Raw genomic sequence first — 20708 nt, 5'->3', positions numbered from 1 at the left:
GTTGTTTGTCCTTGAAGTGAGGAGCTTTAATTTTGCCGGGTCCAAATGGTTGCGTCTAATCTAATTTTCTGAAGATAAGTTCCTAGCTAAGGTCAAGATGGAAATTGTGGTGAGCAAGGAGCAGGTATCATATTACTAGCCATTAAGCTGCTCTTTGACTTAACTTTCCTGGACGTGTATATTTTGCTTTGTCGCTCAGTGTGCTGAAACAACTTTGGTTTCTAGTGTTGTGATCTCATCAGTTCCATGATTTACTCTTCCCTAGGTTGAAGCAGTAATTGGCAAAATAATTGAGGAGGCAAGAACAGGGGAGATTGGCGGCGGCAAAATTTTCTGTAGGCCTTCCATTCATTTATCTAGCATGCATACATTGTCTTGCGGTGATCCCTCGATGCTTTGGCTAATCTTATCATTCTTGTATTCTTCTCTGGTGGCTACCCATATGACATATCAGCGCTATCTGCAAAGTTAAGAAAACATGGAATCAGAGTTATTAGATACAACCAGCATTTCGATAGATGGGGAATGTCTATTATCCTGGATTATTGATCTCGATAGATGAAGACGCCCTGATAAAGCTGATGTTCAGGTGAGTGTGGAGATAAGGCCCGAGAGAATGAGCAGAGGCTGCGCCAACATGTTCTCGACTTCCTAGCTTTATGTGAAGCTTTAGTTAGCATCCGTTACGGACTCCATCCTTCCGAAAGGTTCCGAAATGTTACCCTCACCGATCTTCCGTGGTCTGTTTGAAGAACTTAGAAGTCCAGTCATTGGACCATGGTTAATTAGGATTAATTACTAATCATGTTCATGAATGTGTAATTGACCATACTATCCAAGAGAAAGACATGGATCTGAATAATTGGCTACTCAATCGGGGTTGCCTTGTCTGTACGAGATCGTTTGAGCATTGCTAATAGTGTCTAGCAAATTTGCATAGCGCGAACAACCGGGCTTCTATTCTCATTGCTAGTGTTGTGCATCTCCAATAAAGACATGAGCCATACAAATAAGTGCACAGAATAAGTTGAGCCAATTTCTCAAATTAAGCGTGATTTGCTCAAATAATATGCTGCAAAAAAAATTGTAAGTAATTGTGTACAACGCATGAACTGCTGCATTTGGCCTCTTCTCTTTCGAAGGTTCTCAAGTGTTGCTCTCTCTGGAATCCCGAAGCTCGCCTCTCACATGCTCGCCTCTTGAGCTTGAATCTCGCATGGCCGCCGCTTGAGCTCGCATGGGGTCTCCTTCACATTATTCTCAATACAAACGTATAAACATAGCAGTCATTGTTTTGTTTTTCCAAATTTAAACAAATTCAAATAAAAAAATCTAAATATGTCACATTAAATGACTTTCTAAATATATGTTTACCAAACGGCATTTGTCCAAACTTTCTTTTCAATGCACTTTTCAATTACAATTTTACCAAACAGCTTTTGTTTTTCATCAATTCTCTTCGGACCGAAAGCATTTGCGTTTTCTCTCAGACTTTCCCCAAAAGCCTTTCCAAACGCAGCCAATGTCTTGTGACCCTTGTCGGCTACTTTAAGAAAAATAAAACAAAGAAAAGATAAATTAATAATTAATAAAAAGTTTAAAATAGATAATATTATTAAAAATTATCAATGTTAACGCCGCTCATGTCCCGTAGGACGACCGGCGTCCATGTCGATAATTTCCAGTTAAAACTGGCCGAATGAGACTCAATTGACAAAACGTAAAAAGATTTAGAGCTTAATTAGTAAGATTAAAATGTTTAAGACATAATTGGTAAAGGTAAAATAAATTTATGAATTTTTGGGTAATTTTTTCCTTCGAAGAACGACGGCAAATGTCTATTCCATGATCATATGAAGCCAAGTTGGCCAACCGTTGTCATGGAGCAGAAGAAAGTGATCAATCGACATGAGCCACGCGTGCGTGCAAAGCAGAGAATGCTTCCAAACCACCCACTTCGATGGAGGAGATTGGAGAATAGTCAAATTTACTACTTAAAGCAATCGTATCTTCATTCGCCGTCGAGTCGGACAGTCAATACGTCCTAATTTGGGAAGTGACACGTGTGAGTTGCTCTAAAACTTTTTCGAGAAATGCTTTGACTAGGACAGATTTATCTTTTGATATTGACAGGAACCCCTTTTAGAAAAGCCTAATGGCAATTTCCTTGGGGAATTAGTCAAAAAAGGGGGCCCACTTCCCTTTTAGAAAAAATTTCGAGAATCTTCACTGATTTTATTTTGCATATCTATTTACATTTTCAGTTTTAAAACTCTTTCATTTGCATGTCCAGCGGATACATCCAAACGATAAGTACACTCTCTCTCAAGGCCCGACTTGTCTAGCGAAAAAATTTGGAAAAAACGAAAATAAGATCAGCTGCCTAAGAAATATAAGCATTATTCTTAAGGATGATTCTGTCCCTCAAAATACGAAACTTGATACAACTAGCTTTATTCACTATTCTCCCAAAATATAATAAACCTTTCACGCTACTCTGCACAGAATAATAGAGAAAGGAGGAACAATAAAAGTATGCGTTAAACCTTGGAAAGGAAGGAAGAAAGAAATGAAAGAAGAAGAGGAAATTTTCTTTTTGAGTTGTGCTTTATTTGGAGTATGATTTGGGGTTTTTATTTATTGGCAAATGAAAGAGAGGATTGGTGAAAAAAAAAATTAAATCAGCCGGCAGTGATATTTAAAAATCAAGCCGTTTGTCCTTCATCAATTCTTGCATCATCTTTTGTTTACCAAGTCTAAAAATCAAATAGTTTTTCATCAAATTGATAGCTGTCAAAACCATTACAAAACCGCTACAAAATAATTTATAGTCATCATATTAATGGCTGCTAGAAAGGTTTCAAAATGGGAAAAGATAAGTTGATGGTCATATGATTAAGACTGTGATATGCTTGCCATACAAATTTATCACAATTTATTTTTTGTTTATTTGCCAGTCACAAGTTTGTGGTTGGTAGGCTTTCAAAATCACTACAAAATAATGTATTTCAATTTTCATAATTGTTGAAATATTTAACAATCCCCCATATAATTTACACTGTCATTTTCTCAAATCTCTATTTTCTCCAATTGATACATATAGGTTATCCCGACCACAAACGCTAAATTAAAGTATGGCTTCTATCTAATCAAAATCGATCGAGAGCCCTTCACTCAAAATTTGGTATCGGTAAGGGGCATTTGCCCTATCCATTACTTGAATCTATCAACACTGGCTTGACTATAAAAGAAAGTGCTTAAACCTACTCGCATTTAATCCTCAACTTTTTAATTTGGCAAATTCCTAAAAAATTTTATGATTTGGCAATACATTTCGTCGACGTGGACATTGGCCGTCACACGTCGGCAATTCCTGTAATTCTTTTTGAAATTTACTGATTTTTTTTATGAATTACATATAGTTTTGTATTCATTATTATTTGGACGACTCTTGCCAGCCCAATATGAAAAAAGAAAAAAAAAAGAAAATAACAAAAGGTTTATAAAAAATTACAAAAGCTATTCACGTCAACGCCGATCCGGCGTCCACATTATCGATTACTGCCCGAAAGTAGCAAGAAGAAAGGTTTATGGCTAAATTGACAAAATTGAATGGTTTAAAATGCAATAGACTTCAATAAATTTTGGTATTTTTCCCCACCAACAACATAAACCCACTTTAACATCTCACTTAATTACAACTGAATTAAGGCCGCCTCATGTTACCGAGCTTGGCTACTTGATAGAATTTTATCTAAATCCTCTTGAAAGAAATCGGTCCGTTCACGAACGGGGTTTCTCTGTTAATATGCGTCCAGCAACAAAGGAAGCAACTACTCTCACATCTATTATTATAAGCAAGCCGACCATGAGGTTGGCGATGCCCAACGGACAAAACAAAGCTCAGATAAGACAGTAAATTGTATCGTCCCTTGCGGCCCAATACAGGTTCTACGATCCATGACCGGTTGCTGCGCCCCATCGTATCGAAGTCCACGGTAGATCTCTGCATCGTCCGCTCCCTCTCGTTCTCTGACCACGACGAAAGTTGTGACTTTTCTTTAGGTTTTGGCAATGTCGATGCGTGATTTTCATTTTCCAAGCTTCATTTCACGAGAGACGACCCTGTTCCTCTCATGTTTCATATATCTCTTGTGAACTTCTCAAGGAAGCCAAGCGTGTACAGAAACTCTCTCTAGAAATATAATTTAACCTTGACGTCCTACTTCCGAGCATGTCCTCGAAACATGTTATGGTTTTTCCAACCTCTACACTATTGGTCATTTCTCCCCCTTTCCTTTCCGTATCATCTCATGAACTAGTACCAGTTAACCCCTAAAAGCATATAAGCAAATCATTTTGTACATCATGTAAAGTAACGATGTTGTTCGAATGAGAAAAGTTCATGACGCATACCTTCCACATAAAATGTAATGAACTCATCAAGCCATGATGAAGCATCAAAAGGAAGCTGACTCCTGTGCAAAGCAATAAACATACAAGTTTCAGCCGCATAACATCCATTTCACCACTTTTGGACACAGCAGTACCATCTAAACCCAAAGATTCGTTCCTCAGCCGATGGTTGTTCAGGATGGATAACTCACTGAGCCCACACGTGACAAATTACAGTCCAGCTAGTGCGTAGCAAGTTATTCTTATGGATGCTTAACATGATACTAAAGGACTGACATCCTTCTGGGAAAGTGACCACCGGTATGTCACTGGTGAGGGTAACTTTAAAGAGCTCCATTATAGACATTATATGCCTCAAACCTTCTTGGAAAGGGCTATGACGTTGAAGTTGAGTGAATCTGGATTTTTCTGGATCATTTCTTGGATAACTTTAGCTGCATCCTGTCGTGCAATAAAATGGTTAGATAAAACTTCAATAGAATGGGTGATAATAGTAGATTTTTTTTCCGGTCTTAATAGTGGATGACCAGTGCCACACCCAAAAAAAAAAAGAGAAGAGAGAGAGAGAGAGAGAGTGAAGGGTGACAAAGTTGCTAAAACATACGAATGAAAGAACATCAGGAAACATTCCTATGAAGTAGGCTGTCACACACACACACAACGGAAACTCATTCCAGCCCCAGGACCCCCACCCTCACTCCCCCGACACCACAATGCCATCAGTATAGTTTTCATAGAACCCAAGAAATCCTAGATAACAGCTAAGGAGGCAAATTAGAAGATAACATCCAGAAAAATTGACAGCGAAATAACCTGCAATAAGCTGCTTGGTGAGGATGGACCATGTGATATAGGACTGGACTTTCTTCCATCCAGCTCATACAGTTCACCTACACATTTGTGGAGGCAACTGATCCCATTAGATCAACAACTTTTGTCAAGTGGTTGGTGAGCCTGTCTTAAGATAACGCGTTTGCTTGCAGAGGAAAAAAAAAGTGTGCAGAGAGAGAGAGCAGAGGAATAAGGGGCTGCTGCTTACCAGCCACACATGTAAAGCAGATAAAATGTGTATCAACATTGTCTGACGCCTGTCAAGAATAATTAGCGGGACAGGATGAGTCAGCGCTCAAATTGAAAGTTAACAAAGAAAATTTAGCTCAGAGCTCCAGAACAATCCTTTTACCATGGATTAGTGCAAAAATGATCCACAACATTCTGTATCTAAAGTTCACAAGGATAATAAAAACTTGCCTGTGTATCACCTGCTATAGCAGCTACTGAGTGAGCAACTTCCATATCTTTATCATTCTCCAGAAACGCAGCCCGCTAAGGACGCAGAGGGAGAAGGATGCAAATACTATGAGTTAACCAGAGGCAATTAATGCCAAACAGATTGATGGAACACTATGAGCAATGTGTGCATGAGAGAGAGAGAGAAGAAGAGAGGAGGGGGGGGTTGGGGGCGCGGGGGCAGAGAGAGATATTTACCTGATAAGGATCCATATTTGCGGTGGACTTGAAGAACTTATCAAAATAGGATCCCTCCACTGAAGTAGAGGAAAAGGAAAAACATATGTCAAAAGGAGTTTAAATAAAGGCAGCTATCTAATTAAAATACCGAAATATTATCCTCTACATAAAAAAAATGTACTAGTAGCAAAAATCCTGATAAAGAGCATAGCTGTCATTGCAGATATGAGATTGCATTATCCACAACATAATTCAAACTTTTGCCTTCTAGTCACGAAAAAGTTAGTATGAGGTCGTAAATGCAATAGCTCTAATCCATGTAAAGAAGATGTCCATGCATTGTCCTTTTCTCCAAAGTGCTCTGGATGGCAGTAGCAGTTTTCCTCTCTTTTCTTTTCCCTTCTTTTGTTGTTTGGACTTTTTATAATTTTTTTTGTGCTGTTTTTTTTTTCTTTTTCATTGCTAAGCCCGTCTAGTAAGGTTTAATTATATCTTAGACAGGCCAATTCCAACACTTTAGGGTCCTAATAGTATCATCATTCCTCCATATTCTCAATGATTCTTCCCTAAGTCAGTTTGATTGAGGTGTGAAGTGAAAATGTACCACCAGTCAATCATCCTACAGAAAGGACTCATGATTCCTATGTATACCTTCTACAGCTCTCTTGACAAGAATTTCTGAGGTTTTTGAGGATGTATGCCTCTTCACAAGCTCATAATGCACTTACAAAGTGCTAAGACAGTCCAAATAAAGGAAACTAGCAGAAACTTACAAAGCTTAATCTCTGAAGCGAGATTCCCAACAGCATGCAGAAGTCCAATTGTTCCACAAGCATTGCCCACAGTTTGTTTCATGAAATAAACTTTACTGCCAGACTCCTAACATCAGGATGATAAGGAGAAGTCATGACCAAAGTTTACCAAAATATCTAGAAAGAGAGATGACTAATTATTGTAAAATGACTATCCAAGAGCCCTTTTGAAGCATTATCGCACACCATCATAGAATAGTAATTGGCAACAGAATAAATAGAAGTAAAAACTAATGGGTTTCATCCATAATTAACTCGAAAGGCATCATTGAAAGTATGTTCGCAATAAACATTCTTCACTCTTCACCTATCAATACATTTATGACATGCATAAAAAAAAGAAGAAAGCCCACCTTCTTCAAACTTTCTTGCTGTATTCTCTCTTCTTCAGACTAAAACAGAGAAAGTAGTAATGCAAGTCAGCATAAAGTATTGTGTCTCACTATATCCACAATGAATTGACAAACATAGTAAGAAGGATGGAAGCACAACAAAATCTAGGCACCTGCCCAGTGATGGGATAGAGGAACAAAACAGCGAGTACAGGCTTCGGGACCATCTCCAAGAGTTCGTCATCTAACCCGAAGACATCAAAGCACTCAACCTCATCCTCTGGAAGACCAAGGCCCCACAAGAACTGAAAAGGAAAAGAACCCAGATAGCCATCCGCATAAGAAAATTTTCTAAATAAATTAACCTGCCGGTAATGTGATACCGACCAACCCAAATAAATCCATGTATGTCATTCTACATATGCACGGTGAAGCAGAACACTGACAAGAGGTTGTTTTTTGGCCAATTCAATAGAGGTGATCATGGAAAAACTACAGATATTGCACACTAAATTAGTTTCAACGGAGACCAGAACAACATAGCCATAATCGAACAATCTGGACAGAACCAGCTTCAAGAATGGTCTCATTGATGAATTACATGCGAAACCATAAACCAGTTACTTATGGACCCAATAATCAGAACCCAACTTCACGATTAAGTATAATCACCGTGAACATTCATTTAAGTAATTAAGATAACGATCGCCCAGTCACTTCAGCAACAACAAAATTAGCCAATTCAGGCCATGTTTGCTTTTGCAGTCCAGATCAATCCACACACATCTCTACGAACAAATTGTCAGCTGCAGAGTACGAATAAAATTCTCTTCACCGGTCAACATAATCCTCAACCAATGTGTAAGAACTGTTGCGTTTGTTTCACACAATCATCCGCTTCGAGATCGACAGACAACTCTCAAACGCCCGATCGTGAAGCATAGCTTCCTTTCACTGACGGAATCGAACTACTCTACTGAGGTCGAAATGGAAGCACTCAACGCCGAATCAGGCGCAACCGATTTCAGTTCCTGTTAATCCGGGCTCACGCGAGTACCGAAAAGCCAAAAAAAAAAAAAAGAAAGAAAAAAAAAATGGAGCAGCAAACACATCTACCTGGTTCATGACATCGGGGTTAGCTTCAAGAGGAAGCCACCTCTTAGCAGATGGGCTCTCGTCGATCGTCGCCATTGAAAGTGACCTTCGAGTTTCTGCAACAAGAAGTAAGAGAATCTCTCGATGTAGAAGTGCGAGGGGTTTCGATTTCGATGCCAAGCGAAGCGAAAGAGTCGGGGTTTTTATAAATAGGTTTCGCTTCGAGCTGATCCGTCGCCGCCTCAACTCACCCAAGCTTCACTTTTCTGTGCCTCGCGAAAATTTATGGTTATATCACTTCAAATAATTAGCCAAAAATATATATTTATTATCAATAATAATTATTTATGCCTATTGTTTTTTATGGAAAATCAAAATACTTTCCGTTTATTCATTTTTTTAAGCTATACAAGCGCACATATTTGAAAATATTTTTCAAATTATTCATTTTTCGCGAAATAGAGTTTGTTTAAATGAATGGTTTGAATTTTTTTTTTCTAAATACGACGACTCGTATTTTTAAAATAATTAGCTAATGAAAATGTTTTTATCATCGATGTAATTTATATCCGAAGTATTTTTTAGCATAATGAAACCATTTTTCGTCCCCTCATTTATATAAAAGATAAAAGCAATCATTTTTAAGAGGACGTTTTTTCAATCATTCATTTTTTACGATACAAATGAAGCATAAATGTGACCGGTCGAGCTTGAGATAAAGCGAATTCCCAATTAATTGTTTCATCGTTGTCTAAGTGGCATTGAATAAAAATAGATTCGAGATTCATATTAAGTGTATTAAGAGTGACCTATGAACTTCTTATAATAAGCAACACACCATTACAAGTGGGTATTCCAAAAAGGAGCCTTTTAACGTACTCTTGGCATGAATAATTTCTCGTTTAGATTCATCATTGCTTGAATTCACTGGGCCAACATGGGGAATTATGTTTGCAAGATTGTTCGAGAAGGTGGATCAGTCGAGGTGCATGAAAGCCGAACCAAGGATCACCCTACCTCTTAAGGATTTTTTTTTTTTTTTATTTCACAGACACTGAAGTTATAAGTAATAATGCTAATTATCCACCACGCACGATTTCCTGTAATTACATCATGTATAATTTGTGTTAAATGGCGGCACCTTATCTCATAAAACATCATCTCAATCAGCAATTAAGTAATAAACAAGCATTTGGCCATATTAGGTCTAACACAGGTGTACATTTTGTAAATTAAATGATAGATGACCATTGTAATCATAAAAATAAGCTTGGATTCCTGAGTAATACTTTTCCTACAAATAAGCTTGTTTGGGGGAACAAAATCGAGTCATCCTCACGGTTTTTTTTTTATACATAACCTAAGGGCACGACCGTAATTAATCGGCTACGTGAAGGGAAACTAACACAACAGCTCACTGTAATGACCAAATCCAAGTGCCTCGGAACGGGAATCACACCCGCAACAAATGATTTTCTTAGCCGAATCCACAATCATAAACTATTGTGATCCCCCAAGGTGATTATTCTCGGTAACAGCAAAATATAAATTCCACAATGATCATCAGATCATGATTTTATTCACTATTTTCTACTTGATTATCATCAGATCGAAGAGAACACTGATTTTCTGTGAAGCTAATATCGGCAACGAAATGCGAGCATGCACGAACAAGTCCCGCTCGAATCTCACCACATTGACCTTACCACGCATGATGTGTTCATGAAAGACGCAATCAGAAGAAGCGCGAGAGGCAGAATCGAGACAGCTATATAGACTCGTTTCATGAGGCTTTCAACATTCAAATACAAGAAGCTAACCACAATTTCCAATCCGGTTCTATATGAATAACATGTGATCCTTCCCTAGCCGGGTCACTAGAATGAAACTAAAATCAGCTGATTGAATTTGGGTTACCTATAGTCAATTGTTGAATGCTAAGTTAATTGGCAGGATCAGTCTTTCGCTTTACAACGGGTCCCTCGTTCCGATAGTTCTCGAGGATCGCGTTACAGTTGTTCATTGTGGATGCGTCAAGAAGGCCATGATTCCACAGTTTTATCATAAATAATCTCCAGCACCTGAAAAGCAAGAACCAGCAGAATTTGATCAAGCTTGCATTTCATATGCTGGCAGAATAATAGCATTTGGCAAACTCGAATAATGGTTGATTTGGATGACCAGGGGCGAACAGGCTTTCATTCAGTATAAAAAACATTAGATCCAAAGCACCAGAGAAGCTACCAAAAGAGAGCTGGAGATACGACAAGCTCCTGGCTGTGAAGTTTTGAGAACGCTTCGCATGCCCAAGGGACATGACCATCTGCCAGAACCCTGCGCCAATCAAGAATGACTTACGCGTGATGCAATAACTGATGAAAGAGACTCGGTAAAATAAATAAGGCGCCTATTAGCATTCACTGATGAGAAAAATATCAAATAGTAAATTTCAAATAATTTTGGCTTTTTGCTTTTCGACTGATAAACCATGAGAGAGACATGACAATTACTTCTGTTTTCTGACAAATGAGTTCCAGAGATGCATGAGATGTTTTTCGTCCTTGGTGACATCCACAAAATCATCCAGCATCTGCAAACAAAAGATTTCACTAGTGATTGACACTTCTCATTAACAGGGTGAGAAAAAATTGTTCCACTGGGTGCAACTGAGAACTGTTGATGGTCTGAATAGACAAATGTTAGTTTGAGCAAACATTTATCATTTTCCACTTCTCCACTGAGCATCTCATGTAAGTACCCAAATCCCTTTTGACACATCCCTAAATTGCCATGTCAAACAAAAGGGGATCTAAACGAAAGTACTCTTAAAATCCCCAGGTTTGGCAATTTGGAATCCCTGGGAGTAATTTTTGAACAGGCAAATTCACAAATTATTGCTCTTCTATGTATATATGGCCCATCCCGTTAGATTGCAGTAGCAGAACTCTGAAAGGAGGAAGCAGATCCGTCCATTAAATCTGAAGTGCGGTGAGTAGATCCTGTTTCTGAATTATATATGTCTCTGAGCCATGGCAATGAACTAGGAAAAAGCTGTTTCTATAAAGCAGCTTCAGTTAATCTATTCTTGCTCTAAGATGGAGCAGCAAATTAAAAGCTGTCCTTATGTTTAAGGTCTCTTGGCTACATGACAAAAGCATCCACTGTTAGCTGTAGAACCAATGCTGAAAAGGGGAAACAAAACAGCAAGCAGACAGAGAAGCTGCAAACCTGCTACTGATTTATATTTGAAGATACAAAGTTAAGACTGATTAGCCCAAAATCATTGGAATGCTTCCAACAATATGTCACCTTCTGTTTCAAATTTCAGACAAATTCTAATTCCAATGTCTAGAAAATTCCAGTTTTTCAGTTAAATCAGATCTGAGTATGCCAATTCTCTTTCATATCATTAAATAGAAAATGGACATACCCTTCGATCCTCAAAATCTGCAATGTCATCATCTACTTCATCCTCACTGTCCTGATCCGATAACACTTGCTCCACTGCCATAGGCTTCAAGAAAAGAAGCAAGTCCATTGAAATCATGTCAGGCACATTATTTTGGTAGTGTATTAGGATCGCATGAACATTTTAGTGAAAAGATTTCCAGACCTCAAAGAGATACTATTTTCGATTAGGTGGAATATACTCTTAAAGAAGGAGGATGATCTGGCCGAGAAAAGAGGAGCCAAACATGATCTTTACCAAATCTTAAGGGAGTAACAACAAAAACAACATCCTAACTGAGGATATTCCCACATCTTCATAGTCTAAGGAGGGTTACGCTCACATGGAACTCATAAGTGTGGTTGCAAGAAGGCTGTTTCCACGACTTCAAATTTACGAGATCCAGGTAATCACAGTAAAATCTCGACTAGAAACATCACTCTTGGTGAAAAACAACAAAGAAGAAAAAAAACAAAAACATAAACTGCCACTCATTATGTCACACCTAATCCTATAGACACAAAGACCTGATCATAATTTTTACTTGCATTCAAATAAACCAAATCAATCTGGAAATCTAGGTAGACTTTCACAGAGATAAGAACATGATAATGCGGACATAATTGCTAGGCAACTAAATTATTATTAGATAGTGCCAAACCTTTAAAAGGAAAGGCCCCCGGCTGGATGAGTTAGATCCACTAGGCAATTCAAAAAAGTTCACACCTTCCATTATTACAAAGAGTTGCTAAAATATATAACGAAATGCTTCTGTCAGAAAGATTTTTCTCAGCATCGGTTGTTTGCAAGATCCACAGGTTGAAGAGAACAAATTGAATACATGGATTGGCAAACCATAGAGGGATCCGACTGATGACGATAATCTAATTCAAAGATGGAGTTAAGTTTAACAATCACCTGAACTCTGTGAGAGTGATAGAACTGTCGACTCAGCAATTGCCCGCGGCTGAAACAAACGTCAAACAGGTGAGTCATTAGTAGACACAATATGCACTCCAACTGATCTGTTCAGGCGGAAGTTAACAGCCCACTGAATGTGCTTCAAATGGATGACGTGTCAAAGAATTGGGTGTACATACTTTCTAGGTTCTGAACGTTCCACCACAATCCTCCTTGCTTTTGAAATTTGCAGAATAGCTGGATCACTTCCAGCTGATGATTTGATGAATTCATGGTCCACAGAAGATTGAGCCATAGAAGTTGAAGTCCCTGAAGCATTAAAGCTGGATGCAACATGCTCTAAACACTCGGCTGTACTAGGATACTCGGGATAGAAATTTTCTGCTTCCCGCACTCCATTCTGCATAGCTGCAAAACATAAAATAGGTCAGTAGCCTTTCCAACCATCAAGAGAAGTCATCCTAATATAATTATACTAGAACCTTCAAGGCTGCATACATACAGGAAGAAACTCTGTGATGAAAATGCGACTTTGATGAGGCAAGATATTGTTAGTAACATTTGATGACCAGTGATTGCTATGCGAATAATCTCTGAAATACTTCCCCATAAAATAATGGCTCTTTCTCATTTCCCACATATTTTGACGATTTACAAGTTCATGTTCTTAGATATGCAATATTCATACTCTACGATATGTTTGTTCCATTTTCGAACATAGTTAATGGGAGAAACTTTGCAACTAGCAACTATCAAATAAGAAGAATTAGACTCATCAATACATTTTACCAACTTTTCTAAGAGGAAATCCATGATGATGTGACAGTGGTCAGAATGATAACAACCAATATAACAATTTAACAGTCCGCATAGAATTTGATCGACATGAGGTTATGCATATACTGTCAAGTTCAAAGAATAAGAGCAAAAAAGAAAAACGTTCACTGAGTATGTGAAATTCACCATGCTATCAAAGTAAGATCTCAAACCTCAAACCAGGGTAACAGTACACAAATAAACTTCATGCAACTGCTAAAAATGTGCATCGGCACACCAAGTATAAGGGGCATTGTCAATCACTATTCACACATCAGCCAGTACCTTTCAAACTAAGTGAGTGAGGATAACAAAAATATGCCAGCAGAATTGTGTTTTTTTTGTCAAGAATGATTTGTGGCAATAGCAACCAATCTTATTTAAAAAGCAAAATCAGCGGGGATAAAGGTAAGCTCTTTGAAGAATATGACTAAAGTATGCTAAAACTCTAAGGCTGCGTTTGATCGTCCGGATTTCTAGTCACTATAGGGTTGGATAGGATTGGATACGAAATCCAAAGATTTTGCCATATCTTATCTAGTGTTTGGTGAATCGCAGTAATAGAGCCGGATATGTTCATATCATATCATGTTCATTATTTGATATTTACAACATATCAATGTAAATGAATATGAAAATACACAAACGAAAACCGTAAGAATATCTCATAATTCACTGCCAAATCTAGTAAGAGAAAGAAAATATAACCATTCATCTTTGTGACTATGAAAAGTTTTGTCTCTCTCACTATATTCGTTAAACTTCAACATGAAACACAAAGTTACGAAGGAGGTTTGACTCTTTTTCTACTTTTCTTAGACTTTTGATGTGAACCGGAAAGCTAAGAAGGAGAAGAAGTTTCAACTTTCTCGTTGTTTTTGTAGACTTTGATCATGAACTAAAAAATTACAAAGTAGTCATGAAACTTTCGCATTAACTAAAAATATAGATGAGAAGGATATGGGATGCGAATTTTTTTTTAGAAATTTCATTGCCCCTCATTCTTCGAGAATTAGAAAAATCATTTCAAGTTTGAATATATTCACTTAAAATATGAGCTTTCCTAGTCCATTTTTACTTTTTTTTTATTATAAATCTCTTTTATCATTATTTTGATTCCCTTCCATCATTAATTAATAATTTTTTTCATTAAATAATAAATATACTATTATACTTAAAATATGTAATGATATAGATACTAGGATATATATGTACACACACACACACACACACACACAAACTCTATATTATAAAGAAACTTTGTATTATAAAGAAGAAAGAAATTAAATTATAAATAAGATTTATAATAGATAAAAAAAAAATTAGTTTTTTTTTTATTTTGAGTTTTCTTTTTAACATTAGAATTGAAATATATTTAAATATAATAAGTATTTTAATTTTATTATATAAGAAGTTTGTTATTCGGAAAAATAGTTTTTATACCATGAACAAAAGAAATCCTATCCACCTTTATCCTCCCTCTCCCATGGGATAATTATATCCAGGCTATGTCCCCTTTCTATCCCACTATATCCTATCCCGAGCAGATAAAATTTATCCTATCCTAACTTTTATCCCGATCGCCAAACATAGCCTAAAGACACTATGTATGCAAATCCAAACTTTCATATTTCAATTTTATTGTCATCATATGAAGAATTAAAGAGAAAAATTCTCACTTCTTTTCAGATTCCCAAATCTTATTAACAAACTGAGGCAACAAAGAAATTATCATTGTGCATCAAGTTTAGAGAAATTAAAATATAGACCATGCGTAAGTCTAATTGACAAGAAACAAGATCATGCCAGTGGCTGTTTACTATTTGTAGTGCTTTAAGAATTAATAGCAAAATTATCACCATTTTCAACTTCCTGAAGTCCTTTCTGCATCCCCTCACTGGCCATTTGGGATGGATCAAATTCCAAGAACTCAACTTGGACATGCTTCCTATTTTGAGCAGGATATTTCGGCCTACGCCTTCGTGGTTTTGGGCTGTAGATATAGTTTGTATTAACCTCTAATTCTGGTACTATTCAAAGACGAGGAAGGGAAAGGATAGTGAAGAGTGTGAAAATGAAAGAATGAAAAACTAACCAGAAGAAGAATGTCCGCAATCTAGGGTCTGTTTCTTCTGTTAAAGCCTGCAAAACATTGAATGCAAGAAATTGCATGGGCATTCAATAACTTCAGAAAAGAAAACATAAAAATTCTCATTTAGGCTACATTTCAAATGAAATGAATGAAAATACTCAGGCAGAATAACAAATATGTGCTTATCCCGTATGACATTGCTTTTCGTCAAAACCCCATCACCAGAATAAGGTGCCACATACCCCAGCCACCCCTCTTTTCATTCAGATAAGGCAAAAGGACCCACCAAAGTGATTCAGGTGATTTAGCCCCATCTATGACAATACCGCACTTTTAAAAAAGTTACAATCTGGCACTTATTCTATCCCATCGAATTGAAGTCGTCACAAACAATTCAAATAATCTCTGCTCGCTTCTGATAAATTTGGGAAAATAAGAGGCAAAAATTTAATGGTAAGGGACCCAAGTGCAGCCCACAAACATAACATTCCACTAAATATTAATGGAAACAATCAATGCATAATGGTTGTGAGCAAAGAGTTAAACATCCAACAATCAAAGCAATTGACCGTAAGAAAGTTATTTTGAGTGGAAATATATTACCTCGGATCTCAGCATATCAACTTTAACAGAGACGTTCACTGCCTGATACTCTTCAAAAACCTAAAACATTACTTCCAGTTCATCAGCACGTGCTGGAGGAAAAAGTAGCATTTTATATATCATTTCGGTAACTGGTTACCAACCCAAAACTCGAAGTTGAATAAGTCATGCGATGAGCATAAATGCACCCTTAGACCCTGAAAACAAAGATATCAAGGAACAGTTAATTTGCTTAATATATTGTGCTAAAAAGTTGTCAAGTGAAAATTTCTCAAGAATCATGCTGTTCAGAAGTACTTTCTGAAGGGTGAATGAAAGAGTACATTAGGTGTTGTTCAATGGACAAGTACAGAATAAGTTGGCATTAATAGCTGGGTGCCATTCCACTATAGAGAAAACCCTCATTTTATATGTGCCCAGAACAACTCAAGCTATGGCCGGAGTTCCAAAAGAATTAGAAAGCAACGTGAACTCTAAAATGAGGCAATTGAGAATAGACCAAATGCCAGCTGGATTAAGAGCCTAAAGTACATAGAAGCCCTTGTCATGTGAAACCCCAAGTCCTCTATGCATAAGACGTACATAATCACAAATGAAACTTTGATAAGATGCCAAATGCTTGTTAATTCAAAACTCTATGAAGTGACAAAAAGTATGCAAAATGCCTCAAAAAAGCAGTATTTATTTCTTATTCAAACAAATAAAAGCTCTAGTTTCTTCATCAAAATTATGCAGACATGCATGAGTTGAAAAGAGAGATAAAAAGGATAGAGCATGATACAAGAGAAACCAATGATATAAAACCTCACCTTAAAGCTTGCACATTGCATTAAGCAAAACGGGCAAGAGAAATCTTCAGTTACTGCATATTTAAAACAAAGATACCAATTAAAAAGTTTTTACTACTGAAGCTTGGGCCATCCTTGTACTAATAGAGCAAATCTCGACAAGGAAGAAAAGAAACAGTGGCTTCAAAGAGGCGCTGCGATTCAATGATGTCACTGCTGTGCTTTGGGAGGTAGACACTTGTGAACCTCAGTCTAAAGCTCTGAAGCAAAGTATATTTTTTAGGACGTTATGGAATTTGCTCATTCTACACCCACTCAAAATCCTTTCCTATTACAAGAAATGATGCTTTAGAAGCAGGGTGAAAGGATAGAAAGGTTATTTTGAGACAAAAGTAGCATTGCCGCAACACAGCAATTCAGCGAGATTGCCATTAACTTGTAGTGTATCGAGAGCGAGAGAGAGAGAGAGAGAGAGAGAGAGAGAGAGAGAGCAAAAGTTCCGGGGGCTATTTTTCGTTCTGCATTTCCAAGGTAACTATGTTTGCATTGCACGTATTTTTACCTTCTTCTCACAAGAAGAGTAAACCGATATCTAGCCCTAGCATATGTAGTGTAGTCCCTTCATGTTGCATCAGAGAAAATTAATGGCAACAAAATGATAAGATGGAGAAGATGCAAATTTCAAACGACAAATGAATCCATGTACCTTCAATCTTTCGATGCACGTTGTTGCGGTCCCTATAGTTGAAAATGACTATTCCGGCCCTCAACCTAGACAAATAGCACAAACATTGTAAATGTTACAGGAACCCCAAAAGCAGAATAACACGCTAAAGGACAATAATAAAGTGGACAGACAGTTTCGATAAAGAAAAGAAAAGAGAGAACATGACTAGAATGAGAAAAGAAACTTGTGAGGAAAAGACAAGAGAGAACATGGCTAGAAATGTGTCATCTTGGCCCAAAAAAAAAAAAAATTGGAAACGACTGCCGTTCTCTAGCAGCCTAGTCAATCAAATGAGAGCATGAGAACAAAAATATCGCATGCCCTGCTACTTGTGCATCAAAAAACAAGGAACTAACAACAGCAATGACATCAAAAACACCACCTTAAGGGGTCAACTTTAAAAGCTATTTCAACAAAAAAGGTGCTTGGTTTACCACTCTATTGGAAAAATAGCCACAAACATGAGGACTTTGTACATATTGTTTCTCTTGCGTAAAAAGCCCATTTATGCAATAACACTTCCCTACATGCAATCGAAAGGCCATGAAATATTCCTAAAAATTATTGAATAGTAAGTACATACAAACTCCTTTACAGGGTGTCAAAGTTACATAGAAGAGCATGAGCTTGGACAAAGAAGCACTTCGGGAATAGCCACTAGAAGCACTAAAGTACTGTAATTTTAAAGAATGTAACTGGAAACTAAAATAAAACTCAACACAAAGATCACATAGCGATGATGAATAGTAGCCTAGTAGGTACTTGGATGAAAACTCTCACCTCTTATTACACTTACGCCTTGCTTGTATTTTGAACCGCAAACATCTCCGGAGGAAAGAAGGCTAGAGCACAAAAAGATGCTTGATCAGCATATTAGAATGGACAGATCCAAAAATTCAGAACAAGGAACATATCTTAGAAAAATGAAAGCCATGAAAACCCGAGGGATGTCATATCTTAGCCCTCATGCTGATAGCATTCAGATATCATCTGCTCAATAGGATCAGGACAAAGTATGGACTTATCAACGCCTAAAATTATCAATTGACTAACCCAACTTTTGATGAGACCGGACGTTAATTCTTTTAAGAGTACAGCCCAAGAGGTAGCATTTAAGATATGTTTCAAAATGTTTTACACTACAAAAATATCTGCGACAAGGGACTATAACACAAGTTTCCTTCACTTAATAAACCCATCTACAGCCAAAGTTCATCATCCCATGGTGTTTCCAGGGAAGAATACACTAAGGAAAAGCCAAAACATAGAGTTTGCAAAAGGGAGCATCATGACACAATTACATTGTGTATGGCACGGCGGCGTAGAATATTGTATAGCTCAACAGGCTTGCAATACACCAGGAGACTCTCTTCTGCTGCAGTTGCATCTTCATCAGAAAAATGTTCACAAGAACTTTGATGGCACATTGTAACCAAAGTAAGCAATGGCAACCAAATCTGTTTCATGAAAATAGACACTTGTGAGAAGTGGTTAATTTAATAATGGAAGGATTGTCTTGGGACACATAATAGGTAGATGGATGAAGTCAAAGATAAGGAAACAGGTTCAATGATATCAGTGCAAGCACCAGCAACTAATCTTCTGAATAATCTTACTAATGAAAGGCCAGTCCTTGGATAATTTCCTTAACAGATGTACTCATCACATATGTGAATAAGTATATAACTACTTTAAAAAGGAAAAAGCATTAACCTGACATCATATAGGAACAACTCATAAGAAGAGTGTCAGTCAATATCTCTTGAAGTTAATTTTTTAAAAACACTAACCAACCATTAGATTTTATAGGACATATTAGAAGACAATCTTAACAATGCATTTGGTAAGAGGTTACAGTGTAAAAACAGGAACAGGGGACAGAATTGCAACAAAAAGGCCAAACCAACACCACTGATCACCATGTCAAACCAAAGCAACGAAACCCACAGCTCCACCGCCACATAACAGGTAGTGCCGATTCATTCCTTCCTCAACATGCACAGCTCATAGGCAAAAGCTCACAGCCAAATTCTCATGAGCACAGACATATTAAACCGTATCAAACCTAACGACTTCCACTGCCACCGTCGAGGCTAGACTTGGCGGCTTCTCGGTGATACTCTCCAAGCCTCCAGTGGAGAAAACTCACGAAGACAACAAATGCATATTGAAATCTGAACTGCGACACGAGCAACAACACACAACAATCATGTCTCTCCGTCAACGAATCGCCATTGCAGCAACAGATACCAACATCCAAGCCGAGTCACCAGATTCGTAGACAATTCTGATAACGAGAATCGCCTCGAACAACAATTATCCGACTGATTCTCCTCTCTTCCTTTAATACCGTCGGAACACGGATGCCGTGACGCAACCAGATCGTTAATGTCGCATCAGAGCAGCGCATCGACCGATGAATGAAACGATTCAAAGCTAATCGAACGAAAATCACGCTCCAAGCGGAGAAGGTTCGAGCTGAACTCACCCGGTTGCAACGATCGAGGGAGTGGCGATTGATGAGGTTTCTCCGTCGGAGCTCCGGCGAACGAGCTGCGATTGAAGAGTCGTCGTCAGGTCAACCAACGGATTTTTGATTGATTTCACTTGCTTTCGGTGTCTTAAGATTGATAGATGGACGGCGGACACTTGCTGACGTGGCCTTTTAGAGACTTTCGATGAATTCTAATTTCTTTTTCACAAATTCGGTAGTATTGTCCTGTCTAAGAAAAGATAGGAACAAATTCCTTAAATTTTCTTAGTTTTTTAACCAAATCAAAGTGAATTTTTCACTCAAGTTCCAAATCGACCAGCCCACTCACCCAAAAATCATTGTTAGCTTCAAAATTATCAACATCAAGAGCCGGTTAGAGGTTGATTATCGGAATCCGATGTTGATTGTTTTTGAAAAGATCAATGGCGATTTCTAGATGCTTAGGCGAATTTCGGATTAGAGCGAAAGCTTAAATTTTTTTAAAGATGAATAGAAAAGGTTCCGTGAAAAATCAAGATTGGGCATAAAGTTTGGGAATTTTTAGGAAATTAGCATAAAAGTTGGTGAATTTTTGGGAAACTAGCGTAATGCTATGGTCAAACAACTTGACATAAGTGTCAATCCAACTTGATCTAGTCATAGGCCCAATTGCTTACTGGCATTGAGCCCGAAGACAAACTTGGGCGGGCTTGGA

The 20708-nt window shown here is 37.6% G+C and overlaps 2 protein-coding genes across 5 annotated transcripts in view; both read right to left on the bottom strand.

Annotated features, from left to right (window-relative positions):
* LOC115743064 (ubiquitin carboxyl-terminal hydrolase 3) overlaps positions 1–8369 on the bottom strand; it is a 29558-nt gene extending 21189 nt beyond the window's left edge. The window contains exons 1-9 of one of the 2 annotated variants that reach the window (XR_004015636.2): positions 8147–8369; positions 7204–7335; positions 7052–7090; positions 6660–6765; positions 5905–5963; positions 5668–5742; positions 5456–5504; positions 5230–5306; positions 4608–4857 (exon numbers count right to left, since the gene is read on the bottom strand). Coding sequence is in view for 1 of the 2 variants with exons in the window: in XM_030677658.2 (XP_030533518.1) it covers positions 4771–4857; positions 5230–5306; positions 5456–5504; positions 5668–5742; positions 5905–5963; positions 6660–6765; positions 7052–7090; positions 7204–7335; positions 8147–8221 (699 nt within the window). In the remaining variant the exon portion in view is untranslated. Of the gene's footprint in view, positions 1–4346; positions 4858–5229; positions 5307–5455; positions 5505–5667; positions 5743–5904; positions 5964–6659; positions 6766–7051; positions 7091–7203; positions 7336–8146 lie in introns of those variants that run through there. The other variant, XM_030677658.2, reaches the window with a different exon arrangement.
* Positions 8370–9873: 1504 nt separating this feature from the next.
* On the bottom strand, positions 9874–20168 carry LOC115743060 (polycomb group protein EMBRYONIC FLOWER 2-like). 3 transcript variants are annotated; one of them, XM_030677649.2, is made up of 15 exons: positions 20010–20168; positions 18822–18977; positions 18301–18362; positions 17500–17564; positions 16815–16867; positions 16149–16202; positions 16006–16065; positions 15406–15452; positions 15170–15303; positions 12674–12902; positions 12492–12540; positions 11556–11639; positions 10636–10715; positions 10370–10459; positions 9874–10206 (listed from the first exon to the last, which is right to left on the bottom strand). In XM_030677649.2, exons 2-15 carry the CDS (start codon positions 18945–18947, stop codon positions 10068–10070), a joined length of 1272 nt encoding a protein of 423 aa, XP_030533509.1. In that variant the 5' UTR covers positions 18948–18977; positions 20010–20168; the 3' UTR covers positions 9874–10067. The 3 variants fall into 3 exon arrangements, with proteins under 3 accessions (XP_030533509.1, XP_030533511.1, XP_048132146.1); XM_030677651.2 differs by lacking the exon at positions 20010–20168 and adding an exon at positions 19586–19957; XM_048276189.1 differs by lacking the exon at positions 20010–20168 and adding an exon at positions 19376–19558.
* Between the last annotated feature and the right edge of the window lie 540 nt (positions 20169–20708).

This window comes from Rhodamnia argentea, chromosome 3 (genome assembly GCF_020921035.1).
Source record: "Rhodamnia argentea isolate NSW1041297 chromosome 3, ASM2092103v1, whole genome shotgun sequence".
In the NCBI taxonomy this organism is placed as follows: Eukaryota; Viridiplantae; Streptophyta; class Magnoliopsida; order Myrtales; family Myrtaceae; genus Rhodamnia; species Rhodamnia argentea.
Note: the sequence above shows the minus strand (reverse complement) of the source record. Positions and strands in the feature narration are given on the sequence as shown.

Bases quoted from the DNA above. Each gene is read 5' to 3' on its own strand.
- LOC115743060 (XM_030677649.2), bottom strand. From the start codon at position 18,947: ATGTGCCATCAAAGTTCTTGTGAACATTTTTCTGATGAAGATGCAACT. The intron at 16,868-17,499 runs GTACATGGATTC...TTAAATATGCAG, and splicing joins CGTGCATCGAAAGATTGAAG to TAACTGAAGATTTCTCTTGC. The intron at 16,203-16,814 runs GTGAGGTTTTAT...CTTTGTTTTCAG, and splicing joins TGCAATGTGCAAGCTTTAAG to GGTCTAAGGGTGCATTTATG.